The 27,306-nt window shown below is 35.7% G+C and overlaps 1 protein-coding gene across 1 annotated transcript; it reads left to right on the forward strand.

The window, feature by feature from the left end:
- The first annotated feature begins 5,148 nt into the window (after nt 1-5,148).
- LOC100780477 (stomatal closure-related actin-binding protein 1) lies at nt 5,149-24,763 on the forward strand. Its single transcript, XM_003542363.5, has 13 exons — nt 5,149-5,419; nt 5,797-6,096; nt 6,296-6,424; nt 7,954-8,046; nt 8,719-8,859; nt 10,088-10,156; nt 10,882-10,965; nt 11,438-11,618; nt 22,012-22,128; nt 22,304-22,362; nt 23,546-23,677; nt 23,939-24,088; nt 24,433-24,763. The coding sequence occupies exons 2-13, from the start codon at nt 5,815-5,817 to the stop codon at nt 24,475-24,477; spliced, it is 1,482 nt and encodes a 493-aa protein (XP_003542411.1). The 5' UTR covers nt 5,149-5,419; nt 5,797-5,814; the 3' UTR covers nt 24,478-24,763.
- The last annotated feature ends 2,543 nt before the right edge of the window (nt 24,764-27,306 follow it).

Below are 27,306 nucleotides of genomic sequence, written 5' to 3' on the forward strand. Positions count from 1 at the left end.
GACAATAAGTTCTTACGAATACCAGGTACAAATAAGACATTATCCAAATACAAACTTTTTCCGGAAGTAAAAACTAAATTCACACAACCTAATCCTAGGATTGGTTCAGTTGCAACATTGCCCATCTTCATAATAGAGCCATCATCGATTGGTCTAAATTCCTTGAACCAACGACAATCTTTGCACACATGGCTTGTTGCTCCCGAATCAAACCACCAAGCAACGTCATCATCCTGCACATAGAATGCATCAGATATTAGTGATACATAATTTGAATTCGTATTCGAATTAAAATTATTCACTACAATTTGACCTTGTTGCTTTTCAGGATCATTAGACCCACTTGGACCAACCTTGTTCTTTCCTTTGAACACCCGGAAATCCCTCTTTAAATGACCAGGTTTCCCACACTTGCAACATGACAATTTTGTCTGTTTGTTTGGACCTTTGTTCTTATTTCCTTGAAATTTTCGTTTGTTACCTTTAGCATTGTAATTTTGCTTAACTGTTCCACTTTCCTCTACCATATTAACGGAAGAGGAACCTGCTACGTTTTTATCATTGACTTTGTCAATTTCCTGAGCCCTCAGCGACTCCTCAATCATGAAATGACTACCGAGTTGAACCAGAGTCAACTCTTCCTTCTTATGTTTCAAGGTATGCTTGAAGTCTTTCCAAGAAGAAGGCAGTTTATCAATTATAGATGAAACTGCAATGGATTCATCCATTTTCAAATCATGTTGAGTAAACTGACCCAAAATCCGCAGCAGTTCATTATATTGTTTTATAACAGGCCTCGAATTAATCATTTTGTAATTAAAGAAATTACTAACTAAGAATTTGTTACTTGAGGCATCTTCTGCCATATACTTGGATTCAAGAGAGTTCCATAATTCCTTAGCAGACTCAACATTTTGATAAATATCAAAGAGAGAGTCAGACATACCGTTCAGAATGTGTCCACGACAAATGTAATCGTTGTTCTCCCATTTCGAACGCTTCCTTGTTTGATCCAGAGTTTCATCTTCCATATACACCGGCATCGGTGTACTCAGCACATATACCACATTCAATGTTGTCAAGAGAAAGTGCATCTTCTTCTGCCATCTTCTGAAATCCTGCCCTTCAAACTTGTCCAACTTCGCAAACTTGCTTGTCATCTTCGAACTATCGTTCGTCATCTCGAAAGATTTGATTCAATCTTTTGTTGGTTAATTTGAAAATCGAGATAATACTGGATAAATCTGAAGTCGTGTATAACACTTTCAGAATGAATCAAATTTCGGGGTTCAACCAAAATTGTTCAATCGGATAAAATCAGAAGATTATAATTCAAGAGTTTTGTTTTGGTTTTGTATGTTTTGTCACACCGTTATGCTTTCTGAACCAGAATGATTATTTATAATCAAAGAACAGGTGGTTTTTGGCGGTTGATGGAAGTTTTTTCCTTTTTAAAAACTGCCGTTGATGGAAGTTTTAGTAACTTTCATGTAACTTCCAACCGTTGATGGAAGTTTTAGTAACTTCCATGTAACTTCCAAAATTTGCCTAAACCGAACATCTCGTTATTATATTAAAACAAACATGCGCTCTTATTTTAACATAATAAAGAGATCAATTACACTAAAATGTCTAACAATTTATTTTCAAGAGAACAAATTGGCCATCTTATGTTTGAGAGTTTCAAAACTTCTCACTTTTTAAAATGGAGTTTGAAGCTTAAGCATGGAAGAAGCCAAAAAACACGCAGGCATTAGCAAATTCAATTCGACGATTAGCATTTTTACTGAACTTCCAAGATACTTCCAATCTGCAAATGTTCAATTTTAGGTAGGAGAAGATTTTAGTCACCACTCGCCATCATGATTCATGAGAAATACTTATCATCCTTAGCACAAACTATTTATATATCTCAAAAAAGACACATTAAGTTATGCACAAAATAATGTTGAATTCATGTATAAACCTGAACCAGACCAAACCTCTACATAATTATTAAAAAAATATGCGTGAACTATTGAGGGTCTCATAATTCTACGATACCACTCATATATATATATATATATATATATATATATATATATATATATATATATATATATATATATATTATATAACTGCGATTACATATAAAATGGATGGATGGATGAATGGAACTGTCGTGACAATACCAGCTAAGCTAACTATATTATATGTATAACATCAAGGGACAAAGCAGTTTCAACTACTAGCACCATAATCCATAAGCAACAACAGCACCAAACCAGAATGTTGCGTATGTGCTCACATTTTAGTTAAAAATCATGGATGTGTGGACATGTCTCAAACGGCACGGCCACATCCTAATTTTGATATCCCACCAGCCAGAAATTCCAGCCTAATGGTTCATATGATCAATTTCAAATCTCATGAGAATAGAACAGAGACCAGGGCATACCAACTGACCTGTTCCTGGGAAAGCTTCCCTTGGCCTCACCAAGGATTCTTGTTCATGGACTTATTGGAACAAATCATTTGCAAGAGTCCCATGGTGGGAATTTTTAATAGAAATGAAATCTATGGTGATAATCACTAGTGTATAAATCAACTGGTATCATATTAATTAATAATCTCAAATTTATATTTTGGACATGCGATGACATCTGTATTATTTAGTAGTTTTAAATATAATTTAAGATTTGAACATACATACGATTGACATATGCATTAAATATTTAGAAAGAAATTAAAATTTTATTGAACATAATAATTTTACTATGCTCATACAAGATTATATTCCATAAGATTCATATACATGTGGTTGTTAACATCGGTTTTCTTAAAAGCCGATGTTAAGGAATACACATTATTTACAATTATGCCACCGTATTTACGTTAACATCGGTTTTGTCAAAAATCGATGTTAATCCGTCGATGTTAAATCTGGTTTTTCTAGTAGTGAGAAACTTCATATGCAAATAACAAGTGCGAAACAATAGTATAGCTCCTTTATAGATTTTAACTCCATGAAGCCCACTCTTCATTTTTGCATCCTTTATAAGAGTAGACAAACCCTTAGCACATAAAATGAACAAATAAGGAGAAAGAAGATCACCTTGTCTAAGGCCTCTTCTTGGAGCAATATATCCAGCCATTTTCACACTAATAAAGAATTTGACTATAGTCACACACATCATAATCCACTTAACAAATTCAATATATATGGAAACCCATCTGACTTAGCATAGCACATAAATAACTCTCTCAATACGATCATAAGCTTTGCTAATGTCTATTTTCAAAGCCAAATCCTCTTTCCTCCCCTTCCTCTTACACTTCAAATAGTGCAACATCTCATGATAAGCTACCAAAACATTGTCTATAGTTCATCTACCAGCACAAAAACATATTGTTCCTTTGACACCTATTAAGTTTTTAACTAGCAAATAATCTAATTTTTTTAAAAGATTATTTTATTTGTTAAAAAAATACTAATTTATTGCAACGACAAGTTTCAAGAATAAAACAAGCTCAATTTGTAATTTTATAGAAAATTATATATCAACTCGAATTTATAATAGTACCTATGTATAGTTCATAAAAGGATATTATTTAATCATCCAAGCATTTTAAAATGAACAGGTTGAATATGAAGTGAAAATGGTCATGTAAGTTTGAAAATTTATAAAAAAAGAATAGAAGAAAAAAGAGTGAAAGAGAGAGTGAAAGGGAGAGAAAGCTACACGAGTATCCGGGTACATAGGAAGTTACAAAAGTTCATGATAGATGATAGATGATGATTGATGGCAAGGAAGTGCAAGGAAATTTGAATACACAATGAAAACAACCCTTTCCAGAAGAATATAACAACTCATGATTTACAGAAGTTTTGCCTGACATTATTATTATGCATTTCAACAAAGGCAAGTCAAATAACTAATGTTTCAGTTATATAATAATTGCGGACAAAACAAAAAAATTTCGACTATATATACAGTCACAATTATGGTGTTATTTCCAGCAAAAAGTAACACTAAGATAATAATTTATTCTCAAATAAAAAGGATAATGTATGATTATATGCTGATTTGATTTTGAAAATTTGCATGTTATATATTTGTTAATTTTATAATAAATTAATCCTTTGTCAACTTAATTCTCAAAATTTTCAACTTTAGAATAATTTAATTTTGAAGCTATAAAGTTTATGAAAAATATAATTTATTAATGTTTTAATTTAAGGAAATCTCAATTGTGAAAATATTTTGTATTGAAGTTGATAAAGGTAAAATTAATTTGGTGTATGTCAAACTTATTTTCTATCATTTTCCTTTATATATATATATATATATATATATTATAGGAAGGAGGCCTAAGCTATTACATAGAAACTACCTTTAAATATATTCTAGCTTTTACTATTAACTGTAAATCATGTGGGTCTTATTAATTTAGAAATCCTTCTTTACATTTACATGTCTTTAATTCTTACCAAAAAGGAAATTAGACTCTTATTAAATAAGAAATGAGATTCAGATTCAAATAAATTTTAAGTATTTATCAAAAAATAAATTTCACTTATAGAATAAAATATGTTAAAATGAAAAATTTTCCACTTAAAGGTTATGAGTTGTAAAACTTCTGCCTTATTTGACCGGTTTTTGTATTGGAGTTGTAACAACGTTTAACTCAAAGCAAGTTTCTTCTTCCCTCCTCTTTAATGTGATTTGAATGGTTTTTTAAACTCAGTCCTAACAATTTGATACTATTGATTAATCTAGAATAATTTACATCATGTTTGGGTAGACGTTTTAAACACCATCCCATGATTTTAACGTTAAGATAGAAACTAAAAATTGTCATGTCTAAAAATTTATATTAATTTGAATTTAGAATATTTTTAAATTCATTTTGATGTGATTTTTTTATGTGATTTGATTGATGTGTTTGATGATATAAAATGAGCTGGTGACATAAATAATACTTTTAGAATTTTCAAATTTGTTAATTACTTATGCACATTTTAAAAACAAATCACTTTATTAAAAAAATTAAATGAAAAATAAAGTGGAAAGAAGTATGTGAGTAAACGGTGAAGAGAAGGTTGGGACCCGCCAGAGAGTTTTGAGTTTAATTTAAAGCATTTTAAGGAATGGACAAGAGAAGAGAAGAGAGTATCCAACATAGATGGAAACACTACAACAAAAAACGTTAACACTTAAAACACAAACTTGTTTAGGGGCCACCCCTCTCTGGGGCGCCATTCTCTTTTTTCCTTTCAAAAAGCAAAGCTACCATCTTTCTTACCATATTCTCTCTCTCTCTCTCTCTCTCTTTCTCATTGCTACCCTGTTGGTGGATAACAAAACTTCAGCAACCCCTTTGCATCTGATCTAAGAATCCCAACTTCAAGTACCCATTTTTTGTCATTTCATGATCTGTAAGTTCAAGTTTTTGTTTTTTTGTCTGCTTTTGGTCAGCTTGCTTTTCCCTATAGCTTCAGCTAAAAAAAATAGAGAAAAAGAAAATGTGGTAAGTAGCAGGATTAGGGTTTAGTTTCATTGTTGCAAGCTGTCAGATTTTGCTTTTGATTCAATAAGCTTAGTGGTTAGAGTGGAGTACTGGTATCTCAATTTATTAGTTTCTGACTTTGGAGTATTTTTTTGTTATTATTTTATTCTGTTTATGCATATCTGTGGGTGAATGCTCCTTTTTTGTTTAGGTTTGCTTCTTAAAATTCATTGGACTGCTTTGAGTGGAATGTAATCTGCTCAATTATTGTTGCTAAAGACTGCATTTTTTTTTTGTGATTGGCAGAGGTGATAGATCGTGAAAATGACAAGGATGACCCATGATTTTGGGGATACTATGCAGAAAGATGCAGTGCCGGTGGTGTCGGCCGATGTAATATTTGCTTCTCTTCGGTTTCCTAATTACAAAATCGGAGTTAATAATCAGATCATGGAGACAAAGGATGATCCAAAAGTGCTATCTATGAAGGAGGTTGTTGCGCGAGAGACTGCACAGCTGTTGGACCAGCAGAAACGTATGTCGGTTCGCGATCTTGCCAGCAAATTTGAGAAGGGTTTGGCAGCTGCTGCTAAGTTGTCTGAAGAGGTCATCATTTTATGCTTAAAATTAAATTAAATTTTTTAATACCACTGTAATGCATAGTTTTGAAGAGCATTTCAACTTGAGAATTCTATTATATAATTTGTTTTTCAATTTTTTCGATTGAAATGATCCGTGCTTACAATTTGCAAAGAATTTCATCTTGCTATCATAACTAAGTTGTTTGTTTGCTGGTGACATTCAGGCTAGACTCAGAGAAGCAGCTTCTCTGGAAAAGCATGTTCTTTTGAAGAAGCTTCGAGATGCACTGCAATCCTTAAAAGGGAGAGTGGCAGGAAGAAACAAGGATGATGTAGCGGAAGCTATTGCTATGGTTAGTTCCTTTCTTTGATCTGCCTTTTCAAATTTATCCTGTTATTTGATAAATAATTCATATGAAGCTGATAGTATAATTTAAAGTCATGTTCATTATACTTCGATCAATGAGCACCTTTTCCTCTCTAAAAGTTAAATTCCTTGGGGGAGTGGGAGGGGAGGGGGGATGATTGGGCTCAATTAGGCTGGATCCTTAAAGTTTAAAAAACAAAAAAAGAAGGGAAGACTGGAGAGTATATTTGGCATATGCTAGAATTCCATATATTGTGCTGTTTCTTCAATTTTAAGGACCTATGTAAATAGTAACACTTTCTTGCTGCAGGCCAGTGTCGTGTGTGACCCCCATCATGTAAGATGGAAAACACAAAACTTAGACTTAATGCTAACTGCTAATTGGTGATGAGAAGATTTGAATGCTTAAATCATATATACAATAGATGGCAGTATTTGATAATTGATATAATCTTATGCTATACTGATTTAATGTAAAATGATTAGATTCATACCTCTGACTATGAGAGATGATTGGAAAGTATTGTAGAATGACTGTTGGTACCATCCAATTACTACACTATATACATGAGGATAAATGGCCAACATGGAAGACCATCTACAATCAAGAAAGACTGTCTGACAACAGAATTTTAGAGGCATTTGTGGGTTATGGGTAGTGGATGGTGGCTAATGAATCAGTTTATAAATTATTTTAGCTTGAGAAGATAAGATAATTATTTGTCTGGAGGTATGAACGTGAGTTTGTTTTTGAGATATTTGAGGGTACTCACTTCTCTTCAATAGTCCTTCCTAGATTTCTTGTTTGTGCACCACTATGTGAGTGCTTCTTATTGTCAATCTTCTTGAGAGTGTTGTTTGCCCTTTAAACTCAATTTTGTTTGATAAGTGATTGCACTAAATATTTGCAAGTGCTTGTTGCTGGAGGTCTAGTATGTGAACCATGGCCTTTTATTAGCAATGATTGGTTGCATCATGCATTTATAATAGATTATTTAAGTTTTAGTGTGCAGCAAGTTATCCCATTAATTTTACACTTGCTGATTCATTTTAGGTCATGGGAAACTCTTAAGTGTAAAATAATTGCCACAGTATGGTGCAGTTAGGGAATAAGGAATGAGTAATAATTCCAGTATAATATAGATCAATGTATTATTCTCTTGGTGTTTATATTTTTCTAAAGGAGTTGCATCAACAAATATCCAACATGATTGCAGAGCACTTGTTTTTTGATGTTCTTTTTGTTATGTCATGATGGGTCAGAATAAACACGGCGGGGAGGGTGTGTTCATAGTAGGGATGGATGGGGAGTGAATGCAAAGACATTGATAACAAAATATGGGATAGTTTTTCTTTAAATCACAAATTTGTATTGTCTCATTTTTTCTGATCTATATAATAGATTCGTTGTTCCACCTCTCCTGCGCAGAAGTTACAACTTCTATCGATCATTTATTCTTGCATCTGTTTATTTGTGATTTTAATAAACTGTAGCTTATTTGGTGCATTCTGCAGGTTGAAGCTCTAGCAGTTCAATTGACTCAAAGGGAAGGGGAATTAATACAAGAGAAGTCTGAGGTGAAGAAGCTAACAAATTTTCTTAAGCAGGTGATGCTAATTTCTTTTGAGATAGAAGCAGAAATTTGATTAGAAATAAAAAAAAGGTCTGCTAAGAATAAGAAGGGAAATTAATATTCTCTCTAAACTCAGCAGCAAAAGAAAGCAAAACATGACCAGCAATAGCATTAATATAAAACTGCAGTCTGATCCCTCTCCATGTCTGCTTGAAATCCCTAAAACTACTATAACGTCCCTTAATATATTTATGACAAATATTTCCTTAAAACTACTAAGTGCTTTGCTTCAACTGCAGACATCAAAGGACAAGATAAACTGTTACTGTACAGTGCATAAATTAAGGGGCATAATATTTTTGGGTCCAAGAGAGACTAGACTATTGCACCAATGATCTGAGAGAATTTGTGATTTCAATATCAACCCAGCTGATTTTTAGTTATTACATATAAGTATAACAATTTATCAGAGTGCTGTTTTATATTAATGCTATTGCACAATGTACAGGCAATATGAACAAAATGCCACTTTCTCTGTCTATCAGTCTATTGGCTATCTAGTTTGTCTGGGGAATGAAACCTCTCAGTCTATTTATTCAACATTTTATCAGCATTATGTATCGTTCTATTCGATCATTATGAATGAATGGAAGAGTGACCAAAGAAACTTTCTTTTCCACTGTTGAGAGTTTATCTTCATTTGTAGGCTTCTGAAGATGCTAAGAAACTTGTGAATGAGGAAAGAGCTTTTGCTCGTTTTGAAATAGAAAATGCCAGAGCAGCAGTTCAGAGAGTGGAGGAGGCACTTCAGGAGCATGAGAGAATGTCTCAAGCTTCAGGAAAACAGGTTTGGATCTTTCCTTCTGCCATAATGTTAAGTGCATCTTATTTATTATCAATTATTTTCTTTCTAATTTGAATACATTTCTTTTAAATTTATGATATATGGAATTATTAGTGAATAAAAATTTCTTCATGTTTGATTTGTCCTTTATTGAGGTAGGTCCAGGGTAGTTTGCATGATGTGAAGTTATCTGTTGGGAACATAGTTCTTTTAGACTTTAGAGCATGGTTTGTTTTTTTGGTTTGGATGTCATTTCTGATGTCAAATATCTGGTGGTTGTCTCAATATGGGACATTCCTTGTTAGAGTTATTTCCATTCCTATATCATTGTCTTCTTTACATTATGCACCATAAAAGAATACAGTACTCTATTCATGATTCTTAATCTAATCTTTCCTGGGATTTTCCTTATGAAGAAAACTGAATGTTTGGCAGAGTAATGTGATTCAACCCCTCTTGCTTTTGCTTAAATTACTCATGTTTCTTCCTATCAACAAATTCATCTTCAATATCTTGAACTGTCTCCTAACATGGAGAGGTTTTCTTATGACAACCTCATTTGAAAATCTAAAACTCCCTGTATGCCTATGACAGATCTTTGTCTATACTGCATTACTGAATCAGTATGATCAATACTCAATCAGTGACCCATATATTTTTAGATGTATTTGTAGGGTGATTTCTCTCCTTTGGAATAAGATGCTTGGTATTCTGAATGAATCTGGGATGTGGCCCTTCGCTTAACTCTTATAAGTGATTTCTCTTGTTTCTTTTTAAAGATTTGGGGATGAAACAAGGATACCAAATTGGTAGCATTATGCAGCTTTTGAATTTCTTTTCTTTGTGTATGTGGTTGGAAAAAAATGTGTTTTTTGAGGGTCAATCTTTTACCCTAGATCTGCTTTGTCACAGTGCTTATTGCTTCTCTTTTGTGCCATGTTCATGACTGTTTCAAAGTTGTTTACATAATTTCTGGTGTATGGAAAGAGTGGACAACCTTATGCATTCTTGAATCTTGATTCTTTACCTCCATTTTTTTAATATTCCCCTAATTGTACTTTACTCACTTTCTCTTGTATAATTTTATTCTATATGAAATTATCAAATAAGAAAAACTCTTCAATAATCATAATATTGATTGGTTGCATCGAAAATGTAACTGTTGATATTGCAGTGCTGCATCGAGTAAGTAATTTTCATTTAACAAAATTTATTTCTATTGGAACTTTAGGACCTGGAACAGTTAATGAAGGAAGTTCAAGAGGCTCGGAGAATCAAAATGCTGCATCAGCCAAGCAAGGTATACATTGTTCCGTTGTTCATTTATCTCTTGTCATAGATCAATTGTTATTATTTTAAATGTTCTTTTGTCATCAGCCAACCTCTACTTTTTAAGTTTTCCTCAATACTTATTGGCAATGTATTTTGTATGTTCTCTTCTATACTTAATGCCACCATATTTTGGTATGCCAGTATGCTTGGTCTCTTGACTTTCTTATTCATTATAAAGAGGTTGGAGCCTTGGAGGTGGTGATGAAATTCTTGATATATGAGGAAAATACTTTGTATAAATGAAGAACATTGATTAAAGTTTGTATACTTAATGCCACCATATTTTGTATGTTCTTTTTTTTCTGTATTTGGTTAAAGTTTAAGTTATCTCAGTCCTCTTGAGACCGTTGATTTGTTGGCTTGCTGGTTTTCACAAATAGCTACTTAGCTGATTGATCGTACTGTTATGTACTATTGATGTATGACCATTAAACTAGCAAAACAAGATAAATAATTTGAATCAGTGTAAAATATTACATCTATGAAGGTGTAGAGTGGATCTAAAACCAGGGAATTTCAGGGAATGTATTTGGTTATGCCTGTGTTATTTTTCTTTTAAATACATTATCGATATTATTCTCCTATGTTGAAATTTCCTCCTTCTCACTGTTTTCTTAGCCACATATCATATTTCCATGATATTAACACTTCATTGCTATTTTAAGGAAATCAATACATTATGTATTATTTTAGGTTATGGATATGGAACATGAGCTTCGTGCATTGAGGGCTCAACTTGCTGAGAAGTCTAGACTATATCTTCGTCTACAAAAGGAGGTATGCCTATTATCTTATGTCATTTTCAAGTGGTTGTGATTTTTCTTTCATTGACTGATTTTATGAAATATTAATACACTGTTTGATGTACAAGACTTTAGGAAGTGTTAGTTTATTCTGCAGTATGTGATATGTGTGTATGTATGTTGATTGTTGATATGGGTGTGTGCGCACACTGCACACAATTATCTTACTGTCAAATTCTCAAACCTAATATCAGCATCACTTATTGGAAATAATGAAAAAAATAAAATAAAAAATATTCATATCTTCCATATTCCTTTGGCTATAATATGAGATATAGACTTGGGGATTTTCAAAGGTCTTCTATGGTAATGATTATTGTTTGGACATCATTATTAAATTATACTTTTGTTTGAAGTGAATGATATGTTTCTTTGATAAAATTGAGGACTGTTGTGATGTCTTCCATAGTAATTTATCACTGATTTTCTTCCATTTCACTTTTCAGTTAGCAAGGACAAAGAAAGGAGAGGAAAATGCTCCCCATTTATATGAATTAGAAGGAACTGAAACGTTAGGCTCATATTTGCAAATTCAACCTTGCTCTGATAATGGCCCTGAACTTTCAGAATGTTCAATTCAGTGGTATCGTGTATCATCTGAAGGTGCCAAAAAGGAACTTATTTCAGGTAAAAATTCCAAAGGTTTTGCACTTTGAATGATGAATAGCTTTTTTAAGCCAACATGTTATGCTGGATTGATTTTTCTTAATGCTGATCATGTAAATCAGTTGACTCTTTACTTACACTGTTATCTACCTCTGCTACACCATGTTTGGGTATTGATATCAACTTAATATTCATGTTTTGTTATGACACTTCTATCCATAGTGATTACTGATTATAGAATTATTGCAAATCAAGAAACTTCTAACTATTCTTAATGGGACAAAATACTCCCAATATAAATTGATATACTTTTTGATAACATATCTACAAATTTATGGCAGGAACTGGATTAGAAACTAGAAAAAGAATTGAATTTTTATTTAGCTGTCAGTGTATTGAAGAGATCCTGTTCTGTCCCCACTCTCTAAGAGTACAATCCTTTCTCAAAATGACAAGATCTCTCTCTCAACCTCCCTTATTTATAGGCAACATGTCTCATTCAAACTATGTAACCTAACTAAGTAATGGGGGGTACCTAATAACTTGTGATTATTATCATATTGATGCTTTACTGCAAGAAGTGTTACTTTTTTCCTCAAAAAAAATCCCACTTTCGTTGCTACTTGCAGAAACTATTATTATTCAGACAAACTTTTTGGCTTCAAAGTATCTGCCTACATGATTACTGTCTTATCTGCATATAATATCATGTTTCTTCGAGTTAAGACAATGAACTAAATATTTTGGAGAACTTAACATGTCTCACTCAGCTGAGACTATTGTATATATAAAGAAGAAGCAAGTACATGACAAGATGAGACAAGATAGGGTGCAGACTGAATCCCCTAGTACAGCAGAGGAATAGTGCAAAATAAGAAAGATAATAAAACATATACAAAAAATACATATTAATCTAACATCCCCCCTCAGCTGGAACATATAAATTATATGCTCCAAGCTTGGAACATATAAACTGAATCCGAGGCCCCCTTAATGATTTGGTTAAAAAGTCAGCAAGCTTATCATTTGAATTGACAAACTCTACTAATCTCTTTGGTCAGCAGCTTCTCTCTCACAAAATGACAGTCAATCTCAGTATGTTTAGTTCTCTCATGAAACTCTGGATTTGAGGCAATATGGAGAGCTGCCTGATTATCACAATACAACTTCATTGGCTGAACTTCACAGAACTTTAGCTCTTGAATAAGTTGTTTGATCAATTGATCCTCACTAATTCGCATGTGACCGAAGCCATAGCCCTATATTCCGCTTCTGCACTAGATCTAGCAACATTATTCTACTTCTTGCTCTTCCAAGAGATAACATTTCCTCCAATCAGTGTTGTCAAATAGCAGCTATCGTGCTATAGCGTAGCAGGTTTTTGTGAAAATGCAATCCCGACGGCATCGCGTTGCGGATTCCGTGAAAATCGCAATCGCGGGTGCCTTATGTGTTGCGTAATCGTATTGTGTCGCGGCTATTGTGTTGTCGGTTTCCGACAAGCTTGAATCTGAAGAGAAATTGTGTCGACGGTGTTTAGGGTTCTTTGGTTCATTATTCTGAAAGAAATGAAACCGGGTCAGGTGCGAACTGTGGATTCGGGTCGTGTCTTCACGACACTTCAGAGTAGTTTTGGGCTTGTGGACTAGGTTTTTGGCTTTGTTAAAACTCATGTGCAGTAGTAATGTGTGTTTTTAAAATTTTACTCTATTGGTTTGTAAAACATCAGAATCAAATTTTATGTTTTTACTCTATTCTTTTTACTTTTTACTAATGGACTTGGGCTTTCTTCTAATAGACCCAACAATAGCATTTTCACTTCTCCTTCATGCAACTCTTTTTGATTATATGCCTTATTTGGGACTTGTTTAGCTAATTAGATTTTTGCTGTTTTTAGCTTTTTTTGATTATATTGGGGAAGGAGCAAAGGAGAATGAACATATTTTGTCTTGAACAATTTAACTTTTGTGATAATATTATGATAATGTTTGTCCAGCTTATTTTTATTTGCATATAGCATGCTTTTTTATACATATTTAATTGTTATATATATTCTATTTCAACCGCTATGCGGCTTCTGCTATTTGCCTGTGACGCTATCCGCTATTTACCCAATCAGCATCACAATATCTAGAAATTTGAGTGTCTCCTTTATCTTCATACACAACAGTCCTTGTCCTGGAGTCTTCTTAATATACTTGAGAATGCGAAGAACAGACTTCCAGTGATCAACGTAAGGAGCTTGCATAAATTGACTAACAACCCCAACCGCAAAGAAAATGTCAGGTTTGGTAATAGTAAGATATATGAGTTTCCCAACTAATCTTCTATATCTGAATATGGTTCACCTTGTTCTGCCATTAACTTTTGATTTGGATCTGAGGGACTATCAATGGGTCTACAGTTAATCGTTCCTGTCTCTTCCAAAATATCCAAAGCATACTTCCTCTGCGGGATAATAATGCCTTCCTTGGATTGAGCTACCTCCATACCAAGGAAGTACTTTAGGTGGCCAAGACCATTGGTCTGAAAGTGAATGGAAAATTTTTGCTTCAATTGAGAGATTTTGATATCATCATTCCCTGTAATTACTATGTCATCAACATAAATGACTAAGTAAACACATTTATCAGGAGAAGTGTGATAATAAAAAACAGAGTGATCTGCTTCACTCCATTTCATCCCAAAACTTTGCATGACATGAGTGAACAAGGAAATGTGAAAACTTTGCATGACATGAGTGATCAAGGAGCGAGAGCCAGCAAAGTCAACGCCCGCAGTCGGAGTGAACAAGGAAGAAGACGAAGTGTGAATGCTGATAGCAATAACACCATAGAGGACGACGGTCAAAGACACACTTGCGACAACCTTCAGGAGGGACAATGGACTCAAGTGAAGAGTAGGAGAAAGGCAACTTCGAAGACCTTTCCAGTTCTTGGAAGGGGTATAGACGAGCTGAAAGCCCCTTACCAGGTCACCGCGAGAGGAAAGCAACCATCATCAACGTGGAGGGATAGGCCAGATATAACTTCCTTCTACTTTTCCCGATTCCCCCGATGAGGTCCGTGAAAAAGACCTATGGAAGATATTCCAGGAATGGGGCAGAAGGATATAACTTCCTTGTAGTTGCCTGATATAACTTCCTTCTACTTTTGTCGGATATAACTTCCTTCCTATCATCACAGTCGTGCTGAGGTGTCACTCCGAGGTTGTCACGTGCCTCTGGCAGCTCCTGAGGGCCTGACACCTGGAGGCGTGGGGCAGAAGGATTGCAACGGTCCCCTTGCCTCGGACATGCATGGGGAGGGCATGGCAGATACTAGGACGTTCTATCCAAGCAAGCAGCATAATCCATTTTTGGAAGTGGGCGTTGACGATAAAGTCCAAGATGCTTTAATAAAATCTAATAACCTTTGGGTACAAGGAGATGAACCCTCAGTTATTAGCCCCAAAGCCTCTTTAGGGGTCAAACATGGGTCAAACCCCATTTGCCCTTACGAAAGGATTTCTGCAGGCCTGGTGGAGGGAGTCTCGGACCACAATTTGGGCCTCGTAACTACCAGCCCAAGTTCTAAAGGAACTCAGTCTCTTTCAGCCTTCAAGGTGTATGTTAGAAGAAAGGGGTCTGTTGCAGCAAATCATATGGCCCATGTAAATCTCAACCCAGGTCATTATAGGGATGAGCTTGATTCACGGAACATGGGCATTGAGATTATAATCAAAAAGAGTATGGGGAGGGGATGGTTCTTCATTCTCCAGAACCTGCTGGGAGGACCCCTAAGCAGGACTGTCCCTCCCAAAGCCCTGTCACTAATAGCAGCTTCAATAATAGTTATTTTGAGAATGAGGAGGATCTTCATAGGGAGATTGCTAGAGACCTGGGTGTGTCCTATGCTGATAAAAACAACTGTAAGGACAAGATGAAGTATGATAAAAACTACTAGCATCTCTGAGTTTAATTCTTGGATTTCAGATATGGAGGTTGAGGAGGTTAGGTCTGTTGGGAGATATTTCACATGGTGTAGACCCAATGGGACTGTCATGAGCAAATTGGATAGGTTCCTTCTTTCTGATGACTGGCTGTCCCAATGGCTAGATACTACTCAATTCGTGTTGGATAGAGATTTCTCTGATCATTGCCCCATCCTATTGAGGTCTAGAACCAATGATTGGGGACCTAAACCTTTCAAGATAATGGATTGGTGGCTGAAGGACAAAAGCTTTCAGAATATGGTGGCTCACAACTGGGGTAACTATCATCCTAGTGGTTGGGGTGGTTTTGCTCTCAAGCAGAAATTAAAGTTCATCAAAGATCGCATAAGGTAGTGGAGTTTACAAAATGGTGTTATTACAGCTACTAAAATCCAGAATTTAAAGGACCTGAATGCTTTGGAGGCTGGATTTAATGGTTCAAACTTATCTCAAGCTGAAATGGAGCTCAAGAAATCTTTGCAGGAATAGCTGTGGAATGCAGCTCTTGCTTATGAATCCATGTTGAGGCAAAAATCTAGAGTGAAGTGGATAAGAGAAGGGGATAGAAATTCAGCTTATTTTCACAGATTGATCAATCATAGAAGGAGGGTCAATGCTTTTCAAGGTTTGTTCATGGAGGGTGGGTGGGTCCATGAGCGTAGCAGTATCAAGATTGCAGTACTCACACATTTCAAAGAGAGATTCTCATAACAAAATCTCAATAGGCCAACCCTGGATGGGATTCAGTTTCCTTCCCTTGGCCAAGGACAGAAGGAAAGCCTTGTTGCCAGATTCTCTGAAGTGGAAATCAAATCAGCAGTGTGGGCTTGTGGGGGAGATAAAAGTCCTGGTCCGGATGGCTTGAACTTTAATTTCATCAAGCAGTTTTGAGAGATTCTAAAACCTGATTTTATTAGGTTCCTGGATGAGTTTTACATCAATGGAATATTCCCTAAAGGAAGCAATGCTTCCTTCATAGCCCTCATCCCCAAGACCAATAGCCCTCAATCTCTTAATGATTATAGACCCATCTCTCTTATAAGGTGTGTTTATAAAATAGTGTCCAAAATTCTGGCTAATAGACTTGCTCTTGTTCTACCTCACCTCATTGATGAAAGACAAACTGTTTTTCTGAAAGGAAGGCACATCCTTCATGGTGTGATGATTGCTAATGAGGTTATAGCTGAAGCCAAATCCAAAAATAATCCTTGCATGGTCTTCAAAGTTGACTTTGAAAAAGCATATGATTCGGTCTCTTGGGGATTTTTAAACTACATGATGTTGAGGATGAGATTCTGTGAAAGATGGAGAAATTGGATTTATGGCTGCTTGTCTAGTGCAACCATATCTATATTAATCAATGGCAGCCCCACTACAGAGTTTGTGCCCGAGAGAGGTTTAAGGCAGGGAGACCCCCTTGCACCTTTCCTCTTTAACATAGTAGCTGAGGGCCTTACTGGATTGATGAGGACAGCCATCTCGAAGAACATGTTCAGCAGTTATCAAGTGGGGAGTCAAAAGGAGGAGATTAATATTCTACAATATGCAGATGATACTTTGTTTTTTGGTTCTGCAACTACTGCTAATGTTAGAGTACTGAAATCTATCCTGAGAATTTTTGAGATGGCTTCTGGTCTCAAGATCAATTATGCTAAAAGCCAATTTGGGTGCATGGGCAAATCTGAGGCTTGGTGTAGGGAGGCAGCTCTTTTTCTCAACTGTGGACAGCTGGAGTTTCCTTTCTCCTACCTTGGAATTCCAGTGGGGTAGAGCTCTAAAAGTTGGAACGTCTGGCAGCCTGTCATCAACAAATATGAAGTCAAGCTTGCAAAATGGAAGCAAAGATGTCTGTCTATGGGAGGCAGGATAACCCTCATCAATTCTGTCTTAACAGCCCTTCCTATTTACCTTCTCTCTTTTTTTAGAATCCCTAAAAAAGTGGTGCATAAGGTTGTTTCTATTCAGAGGAGTTTTTTGTGGGGAGGAGGTTCTGAGGCAGCCAAGATAGCGTGGGTCAATTGGGATACTGTTTGTCTTCCCAAGAACAAAAGGGGGCTTGGGATTAAAGATATGTCCAAGTTTAATGAGACCTTGTTTGGTAAATGGGGATGGGACTTGGCAAATAACCAGAATCAGCTTTGGGCTAGAGTCTTGATGTCCAAATATGGTGGGTGGAATGCTTTATGCTATGGTAGAAATAGGGTGGACTTCTCTCCTTGGTGGAAGGATCTAAGAGCTGTTTTCCAGCAGCAGCATAGCAATAGTCTCATCAATAACATGAGGTGGAAGGTGGGTGATGGGGTCAGGATTAGGTTTTGGAAGGACAAGTGGAAGGAAGGGGAGTTAACCCTCCAAGACAAATACCCAGCATTGTACCAAGTGAGTACTCAGCAGAACCATTCCATCAACTCAATGGGCCTCTTAGTTGATAACAGATGGGAATGGAAATTCCAATGGAGGAGAAATCTCTTTGATCATGAAATTGGTACAGCGGCAGCTTTCATGGCAGACATTGAAGATGTTCACATCCAACCTTCAAGTAGGGACTTTCTTTTATGGAGTGCTGACTCTGGTGGTTCTTATACCACAAAGTCAGCGTACAATCTCCTAAAAGCTGAGGACAGACATGTTACTGAAGACAGCGCATCCAAGATTATTTGGAGTTTGAAAATGCCACCAAGAGCAAGTACCTTCTTATAAAAACAAATTACCTACCAAGGATAATCTAAGAAGGAGACATGTGGAGTTGCCTTCTTATGATTGTCCTCTCTGCGATAGGGAAGAGGAAACTGTTGGTCATGTCATGTATTCATGTATAAAAACTAGGAATCTTTGATGGGAGACTTTGAGCTGGGTCAATAGAGTGGGTCCTTTCCCCATTGAGCCTAGATATCATTTTATGTAATTTTTTAATTGGAGTGGGAAAACCTCAGTAGACAAGAGATGGCAAGTGTTATGGGTAGCTCTATCTATGACTATTTGGAAGCATAGAAATTATCTGGTATTCAAAAACCAGACTTTTAGCCCCGAAAAAGTCATGGATGAAGCTTTATTCCACACTTGGTCTTGGTTAAATTGTATGGAGAAAGATTCCCATACTCATTTTAATCAGTGGTCTATTAGATTGAAGGAAGAAATGTCGTAGGGTTGTTTGATTGCTGAGTATCCAGTTACTGTGCTTTTATCTATAGTAGTTGGGTTTGGCAGGATTTGCCTTTGTATCTATTTGCTATTTTCAGTACATCTAGTACTGAACCATTATTAATACTATTAATTGTTTGCTGTGCAAAAAAAATAATTTTCCAAGCCAAGTTCTTGGAGATTGTTTAAGACCATAAAGGGATTGATGAAGTTTGCAAACCAAACCTGATCCCCCTTAAGCAACAAAACCAGGAGATTGCTCCATATAAATCTCCTCCAACTCACCATGAAGAAAAACAATTTTTAATGTCTAGTTGATGAAGAGGCCAATGACGAATGGCAAGGAAGAGATGAACAATAGTGATCTTGGTCACTGGAGAAAAAGTATCTCCATAATCAAGACCATATATTTGAGTGTAGCCTTTGGCTATCAAGCAAGCTGTAAGATGATCAACTTCACCTTTAGGACCAACCTTGATTGCATATACCCACTGACAACCAACAACCTTCTTTCCAGGTGGAAGAGGAACTAACTCCCATATACCACTATGTTCAAGAGCCTGTATTTCAATAATCATGGCTTGTCACCATCTAGGGTGAGCAAGTGCCTCACAAACATTCCTGGGAACAATAATGGAAGACAAAGAAGAAACAAAGGAGAAGTATGAAGGAGACAACCGATGATAACTCAAATAAACAAGATGAGGATTTCGAGTAGACCGAATACCTTTTCTAAAGACAATGGGCCAACCTGAATCTGGATCATGAGAAGATGATGATGAAGAAGGATCTGTTCTAGGAACAACTGAGTGTGAAGGACATGAATCAAGAGTATCTTCATGTGGAACCATCTCTTTGTGTCCCGCTCTAGTAGGTAGAGACAAAAGATGGAGATAATTCAGCTTGACGATTGACTGGAGAAGAGTGCTGAATTTCTCCGTGATTGAATGTTGTGTGAGTAAGAGATACTATTTGACTAAGACAAGCAATAGGCAAAACCTGTTTATAGAGTTGGAATCATCCTGTTTGGAGAACATGGTTTCTTCGAAGAAGGTAACATCAGCTGACATGTAGTATCTCCTGGTGGTTGGAGAGGAGTAACATTTGTATCCCTTTTGAAGGCTGGAATAACCAAGAAACACACATTTGATAGCTCTTGCTGAGAGCTTGTCAAGACCTGAGAAACATCATGAACAAAACATGTACATCCAAAGACCTTAGGAGAAACATGATTCAGGGGTTCATTAGGAAAGAGGATTGAACGAGGAATTTTATTTTCAAGAGATGAAGAGGGCATCCTATTTATTAAAAAACAGGTAGTGAGGATTGTATCACCCCAATGGTGAACAAGAACACTTGCACTAATTAACAATGTCCGTGCAGGCCTTGTGATTCATGTCCTACGCCAATCATTCAGCCCGTACCACGGTCCTGTATAACAAAGGAATCAACATCAAAGGAACGAGCCAACTGACTTGGAGAAATTAGGTTATAAGGACAATTAGGAATATACAAAACAGAATTTAAATTCAAGGAGGGAGAAAGAGGAACTTGACCAATTCCTTGAGATGCAATTTTGAACCTATTGGCTAATGTAACATGGTGAGGAAATTTAGGTGAGTAGATAGAGGAAAACTAGGAATTATTACTAGAAATGTGATTAGAAGCATCTGAATCAACCATCCATGGACCTTGACCTTCCATAGATTGAGAAATGCAGGCTGTTGTTACACTTGGTTCTAAAGAGGAATGAGCCTGGCTGCTAAATTTCAGCCTCAGGTACTCCTGATATTCTTCATCAGAAAATCGAGATTCAGCCTTTTCAGATGTAGAGATATTTGCTGCCTTATCAGGCCAACCATGTAGGTCATAACACTTCTTTTGAGTATGGCTTTCTTTTCCACAATTAGAACACCACAGAGGTTACCTATCAGATCTGAATCAAAAAGAAACCCAAGAATGGCTGGATCATATGTTCACTTTTCTGATGTGACAACTGGAGCCAAACAGGGGATGGAATGGGTCCATAAGAGGCCGACAAAGACGATGGTGGTGGTGTGATGGTGGTCCAGTGATGGGAAGGTGACGTGTGAGATTCACGTGCCTAACACAAGTTTGTACTGTAACGGTGTGTGAGAGAGCATGAGAGAGCTTTTGCTCTTGAAACAACTTGAGTTGGGTTGCGCTCAACAAGGCGCACCTAACCCTGAGTTAGCTGGAAAATTTTCCGGCAGCTAACGGTGACGGAGCACCGGCAGACAGCAAACGACAATCAGACTCCAGAGCGGGACTGTTCCCACTTTAATACCAAGTTAAGATGATGAACTTAATATTTTGGAGAACTTGTCTCACTCAGCTGAGACTATTGTATATATAAAGAAGAAACAAGTACATGACAAGATGAGACAAGATATGGTGCAGACAGCTGAGGAAGAGTGCAAAATAAGAAAGATAATAAAACATTAAAAAGCACATTTTAATCTAACACTTCTTAAGTGTTCCACCTTCCCTATACTAAGCATTGTGAACTATAAACTGAACACAAATCTTCAAACATAAAGTAAAAGAGGAATATGCGATTATATTACCAACAAAATGTGAAAATGATCATTGTTCCAGTGATGCATTGTATTTTTGCCTTGTCAATATCCAATACAATTCTCTTTGGAATTATCTCAGTGGGATATTTATCCTTTCTTGAAGAGCTACTCTCCCTGAACTTACCCACTTGCTGCTCTCTACCTGTTTAATTTGTGAACATAAATAATAACACGTTTCATTTACCTGTTGCATAATAGAAAAACAAGATTGCCCCAGAGAAAGATAAATGAACCTGCGTTACAAAGTATTCTGAAGCAACCTCCTTCTGCTCCATATTAGCAGTCTCTTTCTGCTGCACATTCACTTCAACAAATGTGCTGTACCTCAGATTATCACCAATATGCTTGTTGATATCCTCCATCCTATTAGATATCAATTTCCCATTGAAGGAGCAATTTTTTTGTCATTAACCTTCTCTCTATCGATAAGTCTGAGTTTGCTAAACAAAATTCTCATTTGTTAAACATTTTATGGTAGATGTTCACAATGATTCTGTTATAAACTATTTTTTTTATGATTCATAGCACGGACTTTGTTTTTGTGGCCATTATACATTATGTTATCCTATCTTAACTGTCTGAAGGGCTTAATCTGTAAGGTGTACCATTTGAGATGCATTGTGGGGGAATATTGGTTAAATGCCATGTCTAGTATCTTTTCTATCCTTGCCTATAATGTGATACAACTTTTCTGTTCTCAGGAGCTACCAAGTCAGTTTATGCCCCCGAACCTTTTGATGTTGGACGTGTATTGCAAGTTGATATTATTTCAGAGGGCCAGCAGATCACATTGTCAACCACTGGTCCAATTGATCCAGGTTGGGTTCCCATTCCTGGTCGTAAATGTTTGATTTAGTATTCATTAACAGGAATCATTTCTATGTATTTTCTTTTATATAAATAAACTATACATTTTTGTATCATGAATTTAAATAGATGGACTTGGTTCTTTGTCCAATCAAGTTGAAAAAAGCATTTTATATTCTTTTCCAGCTGCTGGTTTGGGAACCTATGTAGAGGCACTTGTGCGAAAACATGACACTGAATTCAATGTATGTCAACTTTGATCTCTTTTCTTTTTCTACCTCCTAGAATTGATCCAAGCATCTATCTGAAGTTATTATTTTAATAATTAGAGTTGTTTTATAAGTTTATCATTCGTTACTTGTGATGTCTATTTTGTAGCTCATTTGACCATGTTATTTTGCAATATAACTACTTCTAAGTTGTTAGAAAGGAGGGAAAGCTAGAGTCTATAAAGGGGATACATTGACTCAACTTGTCAGACCTCCGACTCCTTTATTTTTATTAGGATTAGTTTAAATGCAGATAGTACACACTAGCCAGGCTCATTTACTAATCTTAACCCAAATAGACAGGCCCATAACTAACATTATAATTCTAACTCAAGTAAACAACAGTGCTGTCTGCGCATTCTATTCCGGTGCTTGTAAGGGTGGTTTAACCAACAATAAAAATTGCTTTTATCTTGTGCCTTATGTTATGTACTATATATCGTGGTGAGACAATTATTTTGGGGGGGGGGGGGGGGGGGGTTTGCTAAAAGAAAAACTTAATAAGGTTTTTCCGTGATGGTGATTCTTGCAAAGAAGCCTTCTGCAGAAGTAATTCTCGTGATAGCATATGGCAAAACAAGCAACTCTTAGGTTTACAGGGTGCTATTGTTGAAAATTCTATAATTCTTTGATCAATACTTTTAAGTCTAACCTTCTAAGCTGTGTGGTTCTTTGACATTGCATCAAAGTATGATTGACCAGGTGGTTCTGATTTTGAGAATTATCATTTGCTTAAACTAATATGTCTAATAGTTTTTTGACATGATATTGGAGTCTCTTTGACTAAGTCTTGTGCCATCCTAGTTACCACCAATCTCAATTTAAAATCTCAATACAAGCTGCTAGTAAGTTGTGAGCTTGTTGTGCAGTTGTGATTTTTAAGTTGAACAGTGTTTTTACTTTTTACCAATTGTATACAGTTCCATGCTTGTCCCTTCCCATCTTGTAAACAAATTTCAGTGAAAAGTAGTGTCTGATTTTCATTAACTGTAGCTTGGTGTTGTACTTAATTAACATTTCAACTAAGAAGTTTTAGAAAATATTGTCAGATTCTTTGGTTATAGTAAACTGTAGCTGTCACTTTGTTTTTAATGTAAGAAGTTTTAGAAAATGGTCAAAGTCAGTGACAATAATAATAGTTTAATGTAACACTTTGCAGGTGGTTGTAACTCAGACTGTCTCAGACCATCCAAATGAATCTATTCATGTACTTCATGTTGGAAAGATGAGGATGAAGCTCTGTAAAGGAAATACAACAATTGCCAAAGAATACTATTCTAGTTCAATGCAGGTATCTCACATTGTGGGCGCTCGGTTCTAGATAATTCTTGGTAAAACTCAAAAGTAGTTTTTCATGTTCTATCATAAGGAAAGGATCCATACATTTACTTTGTGATTAATACTGTTTCTAACCTTTTTCTTGCACCTTGAACAATGTAGCTATCTTTCTGTGTAAAGTATCTCTAATCATTTTCAAGATTTTTTATATTTTCCTTTCTTTGTCTTGTTTGTTGTTATACACTAAAATATGGTGCTTTATTGTATTTTTTAGCTTTGTGGAGTTCGAGGAGGTGGGAATGCTGCAGCACAGGCAGTCTTTTGGCAACCGAAGCAAGGTCTTTCTTTTGTATTAGCTTTTGAGTCAGAGCGAGAAAGGAATGCAGCTATCATGCTTGCAAGGAGATTTGCATTTGACTGTAATGTATGTCTCCCTAAACTATTTACTCTAGATTTATGCCAAGACATTTTTGGCCCTTTTAAAGTGCATGTTGCACTTTAGAAATGTTGAAGTGCTGAATGATAGCTATTGATTGTAAGATCTTTCATCAACTTCCTGTTTTGTTATTCATGTGCATGTGTTTTATTACAATCTCAATCGTTAATTTTTCAATCAACAGCTATCATCTACACTCTACCCTTTAAGGTGCATCCCAGAATTTAGAGGAGCCAAATCTGAGAATCATATCTTTTAGAATTGAAGCATTCATCATTCATTTCTATGATTTTCTAACCAATTAGTCTTTCATTGCTAAATTTCTAATGCAGATTATTCTTGCTGGACCTGATCACAAAGCTCCATTAGAAACATAATGGGACCTTGAATATTTTTTTTTCTCAAATGTAATTATTTAAGTTTTCCTTGTATTATAAGTGTGTGACAGTGAAATATGCCTTTGGATTGTGCTAAGGATTCATACTTTGAGGTCTGAATTCCTTTATTCAATTTTCTTTCACCAACACCAGGGCATGTTTTTGTTTGCCTTTGAGTGACATTAGATAAAAGTTTTAGAGCTTACATTATGGAATTGGTGGAAGCTATGTCCAGTGTATGAGGTGCTAATTGATTGTATTTTGATTGATCCAATTACTGTCAAAATTCTCTATTGGATTTGTCTTCGGATACTTCCATCGTGGGCAAGAATTTCTGTGAAACTTCCTCACTATGCAATATTCTATTGCTTCATTTACTTTAAAGTGATTGACCCTTTGCTTCTTGACTCAAATTTTTCAAGGTATGACACCAATCCTCCTTTCCAATTTCCTATATGACAACTCACAAACAAGGAAACAAAGAGACAAGCAATAACCAAAGACAAAAAAAAAATGAAATGAAAGCTAAACCAATATAGTTTTTACAAGACAAATTTTCAAAGATTATTCAACAATTAAAGCAATGAAAAGCACACAAAAGCAAGGACTCAAAGAGAAACCTAGAATGGATCTAGAGTAGAGTAGAAAAAAAAAAAAAAACTCAAGAAACCTCTAGTTTTGGTACTTGTTTTCATAATAGTTTTCAATTGAAATTTTAGAACTAGGATTGGTATAAAATAGTCACCAATTATAGAACAAATTTTGGGCCAAAACAACAAGCACACTTCCCTTTCACTTTTTTTTTCTTTTCATGGACACTGATTTTTCTGCCAATTGTGTGATTTTTCTTATTTTTTACTTTAATCCAAATCGATTGGTTCTTTTTTCATAATTTTGGTCCAGATGTCTAGAAAATTAAGTAAAAATTTCAGCTCAAAACACGTAATTACCAATTCCCAGTAATTTATACAAGTTCGTATGTTCAAGCTGCCAACACCAGCGATTTCAACCTAGAAATCAAGAGTAGTGTTTATGTTGCTTAAGGTTTGGATAGTTACAATTTGTGTTTGCTTATGCTCAATTATCTTGAATAACACAATTCAAGAGAGCTTAAGACTTATTTTGATTCACATATCCAGCCACAACTCAGCACCACAACTCAACTTCATCATAGGCATCATGTAGGAAACTTTGAAAAAAAAAGAGTTCAACAACAAGACTACTTCTAGGAATTGATTTAGAACATGTTATGAACTAAATACCATGCTTGAATTAGACTCAAAATTCAAAAGATAGGCTAAGAATGACAAGAATACATGAACAAATGTATCTAGAATTCAATCAACAAAATAAAAATTCAACACAAACTTAGAACATAATGTGACAATTACTATGACTAAACATGACTCTAAGACAACATGGATTAAGTGATTTACACTTAGATTTTTGTGTTTTTTTTTCTAATCAATATTTTGGAAGAAAATTTATATCTAAGGTTCAGCACAAGAATATTATGAATGAAAAATGATAGAACCTAAAATCAACACAAAAACATGATTCAAGAGTAGATCTACAAAATTTGAACCATAGAAATGCAAGAACAAGTGTAGATCTAAGATATAATCGGTTTATATATTTTTTTTTGAATCTACTCTAAACAGCACCAAACCACAAGACAATGGAGGATATACATGGAGAATAAGATGAAGAACAAGGAATTAAAGAAAATTCACCGAACAAAAAGATAGAGGAAGCAAAAGAACATCACCTAGATGAAGATGCTCTTGATACCACATGATGTAAGCTCCATTGGAGCTTGTAGGCCTAGGATCTTCTTCATCAATGAATTCCTTTGCTTCTTGGAAGATGAATGACAGTGGAATGGAGAAGGAAGAGAGAGAGGAGACACCACTTCAAGGAGAAGATGAATCTAGAAGAAGCTCACCACCATAGGAGGCCATGGATAAGAGCTTAGAGGAAGAAGGAGATGAATGAAGGGAGAGGGAGGGAAGAACATGAAATTTTGTGCTCTAAAAGAGCTCTGAAATCTGAAGTTTAATATTCAAATGATCAAAGTTGAAAAAAATGCACACACATGACCTCTATTTATAGCCTAAGTGTCACACAAAATTGGAGGGAAATTTGAATTTCAATTCAAATTTGACTTGAATTTGAAATTGAATTTGTGGAGCCAAACTTTGGAGCCAAAATTTCACTAATTATGATTAGTGAAATTTAGTTATGGTTTAGTCCACTAATCCAAGATCAATTCCAAGATTCTCCACTAAGTGTGCTTAGGTGTCATGAGACATGTAAAGCATGAAGGACATGCACAAAGTGTGACTATATGATGTGGCAATGGGGTGTAGTAAGCAAATGCTCACCTCCCCCTCTAAAATTTAATTGGATTGGGCTTCAACCAATTCAATTAAATTTATTTCCAACTACACACATCAAATATTCACTTAGTGCATTTGAAATTACAAAAGTACCCCTAATACAAAAACTAGTCTAGGTGCCCTAAAATACAAAGGCTGAAAAATCCTATATTTTTAGGGTCCGCGGAAAAGGTATGCGGAATGACCATAATTTGTTTCCGGATGTCATCGGGCCTGCCGCCTCTGGATGACAAAAGGACGCAGAAGACGACGTTAGTCTCTGCATGCCATCAGACACGACTGTGTCTGAATGACGAAAAGGTGTGTGGAATGACCATAATTTATCTCCGCAAGTCATCGGGCCCGCCGCCTCTGGATGACAAAAAGGTGTAGAAGATGATGTTAGTCTATGCGTGCCATCAGACACGACTGTGTCTGAATGATGAAAAGG

Source organism: Glycine max, chromosome 13 (genome assembly GCF_000004515.6).
Source record: "Glycine max cultivar Williams 82 chromosome 13, Glycine_max_v4.0, whole genome shotgun sequence".
NCBI lineage: Eukaryota > Viridiplantae > Streptophyta > Magnoliopsida > Fabales > Fabaceae > Glycine > Glycine max.

Excerpts from the sequence above, each read along its gene's own strand:
- LOC100780477 (XM_003542363.5), top strand. The coding sequence starts at position 5,815 with ATGACAAGGATGACCCATGATTTTGGGGATACTATGCAGAAAGATGCA. Across the intron at positions 8,860-10,087 it reads CTCAAGCTTCAGGAAAACAG|GACCTGGAACAGTTAATGAA; the intron begins GTTTGGATCTTT and ends TTGGAACTTTAG. Across the intron at positions 22,129-22,303 it reads CACTGGTCCAATTGATCCAG|CTGCTGGTTTGGGAACCTAT; the intron begins GTTGGGTTCCCA and ends ATTCTTTTCCAG.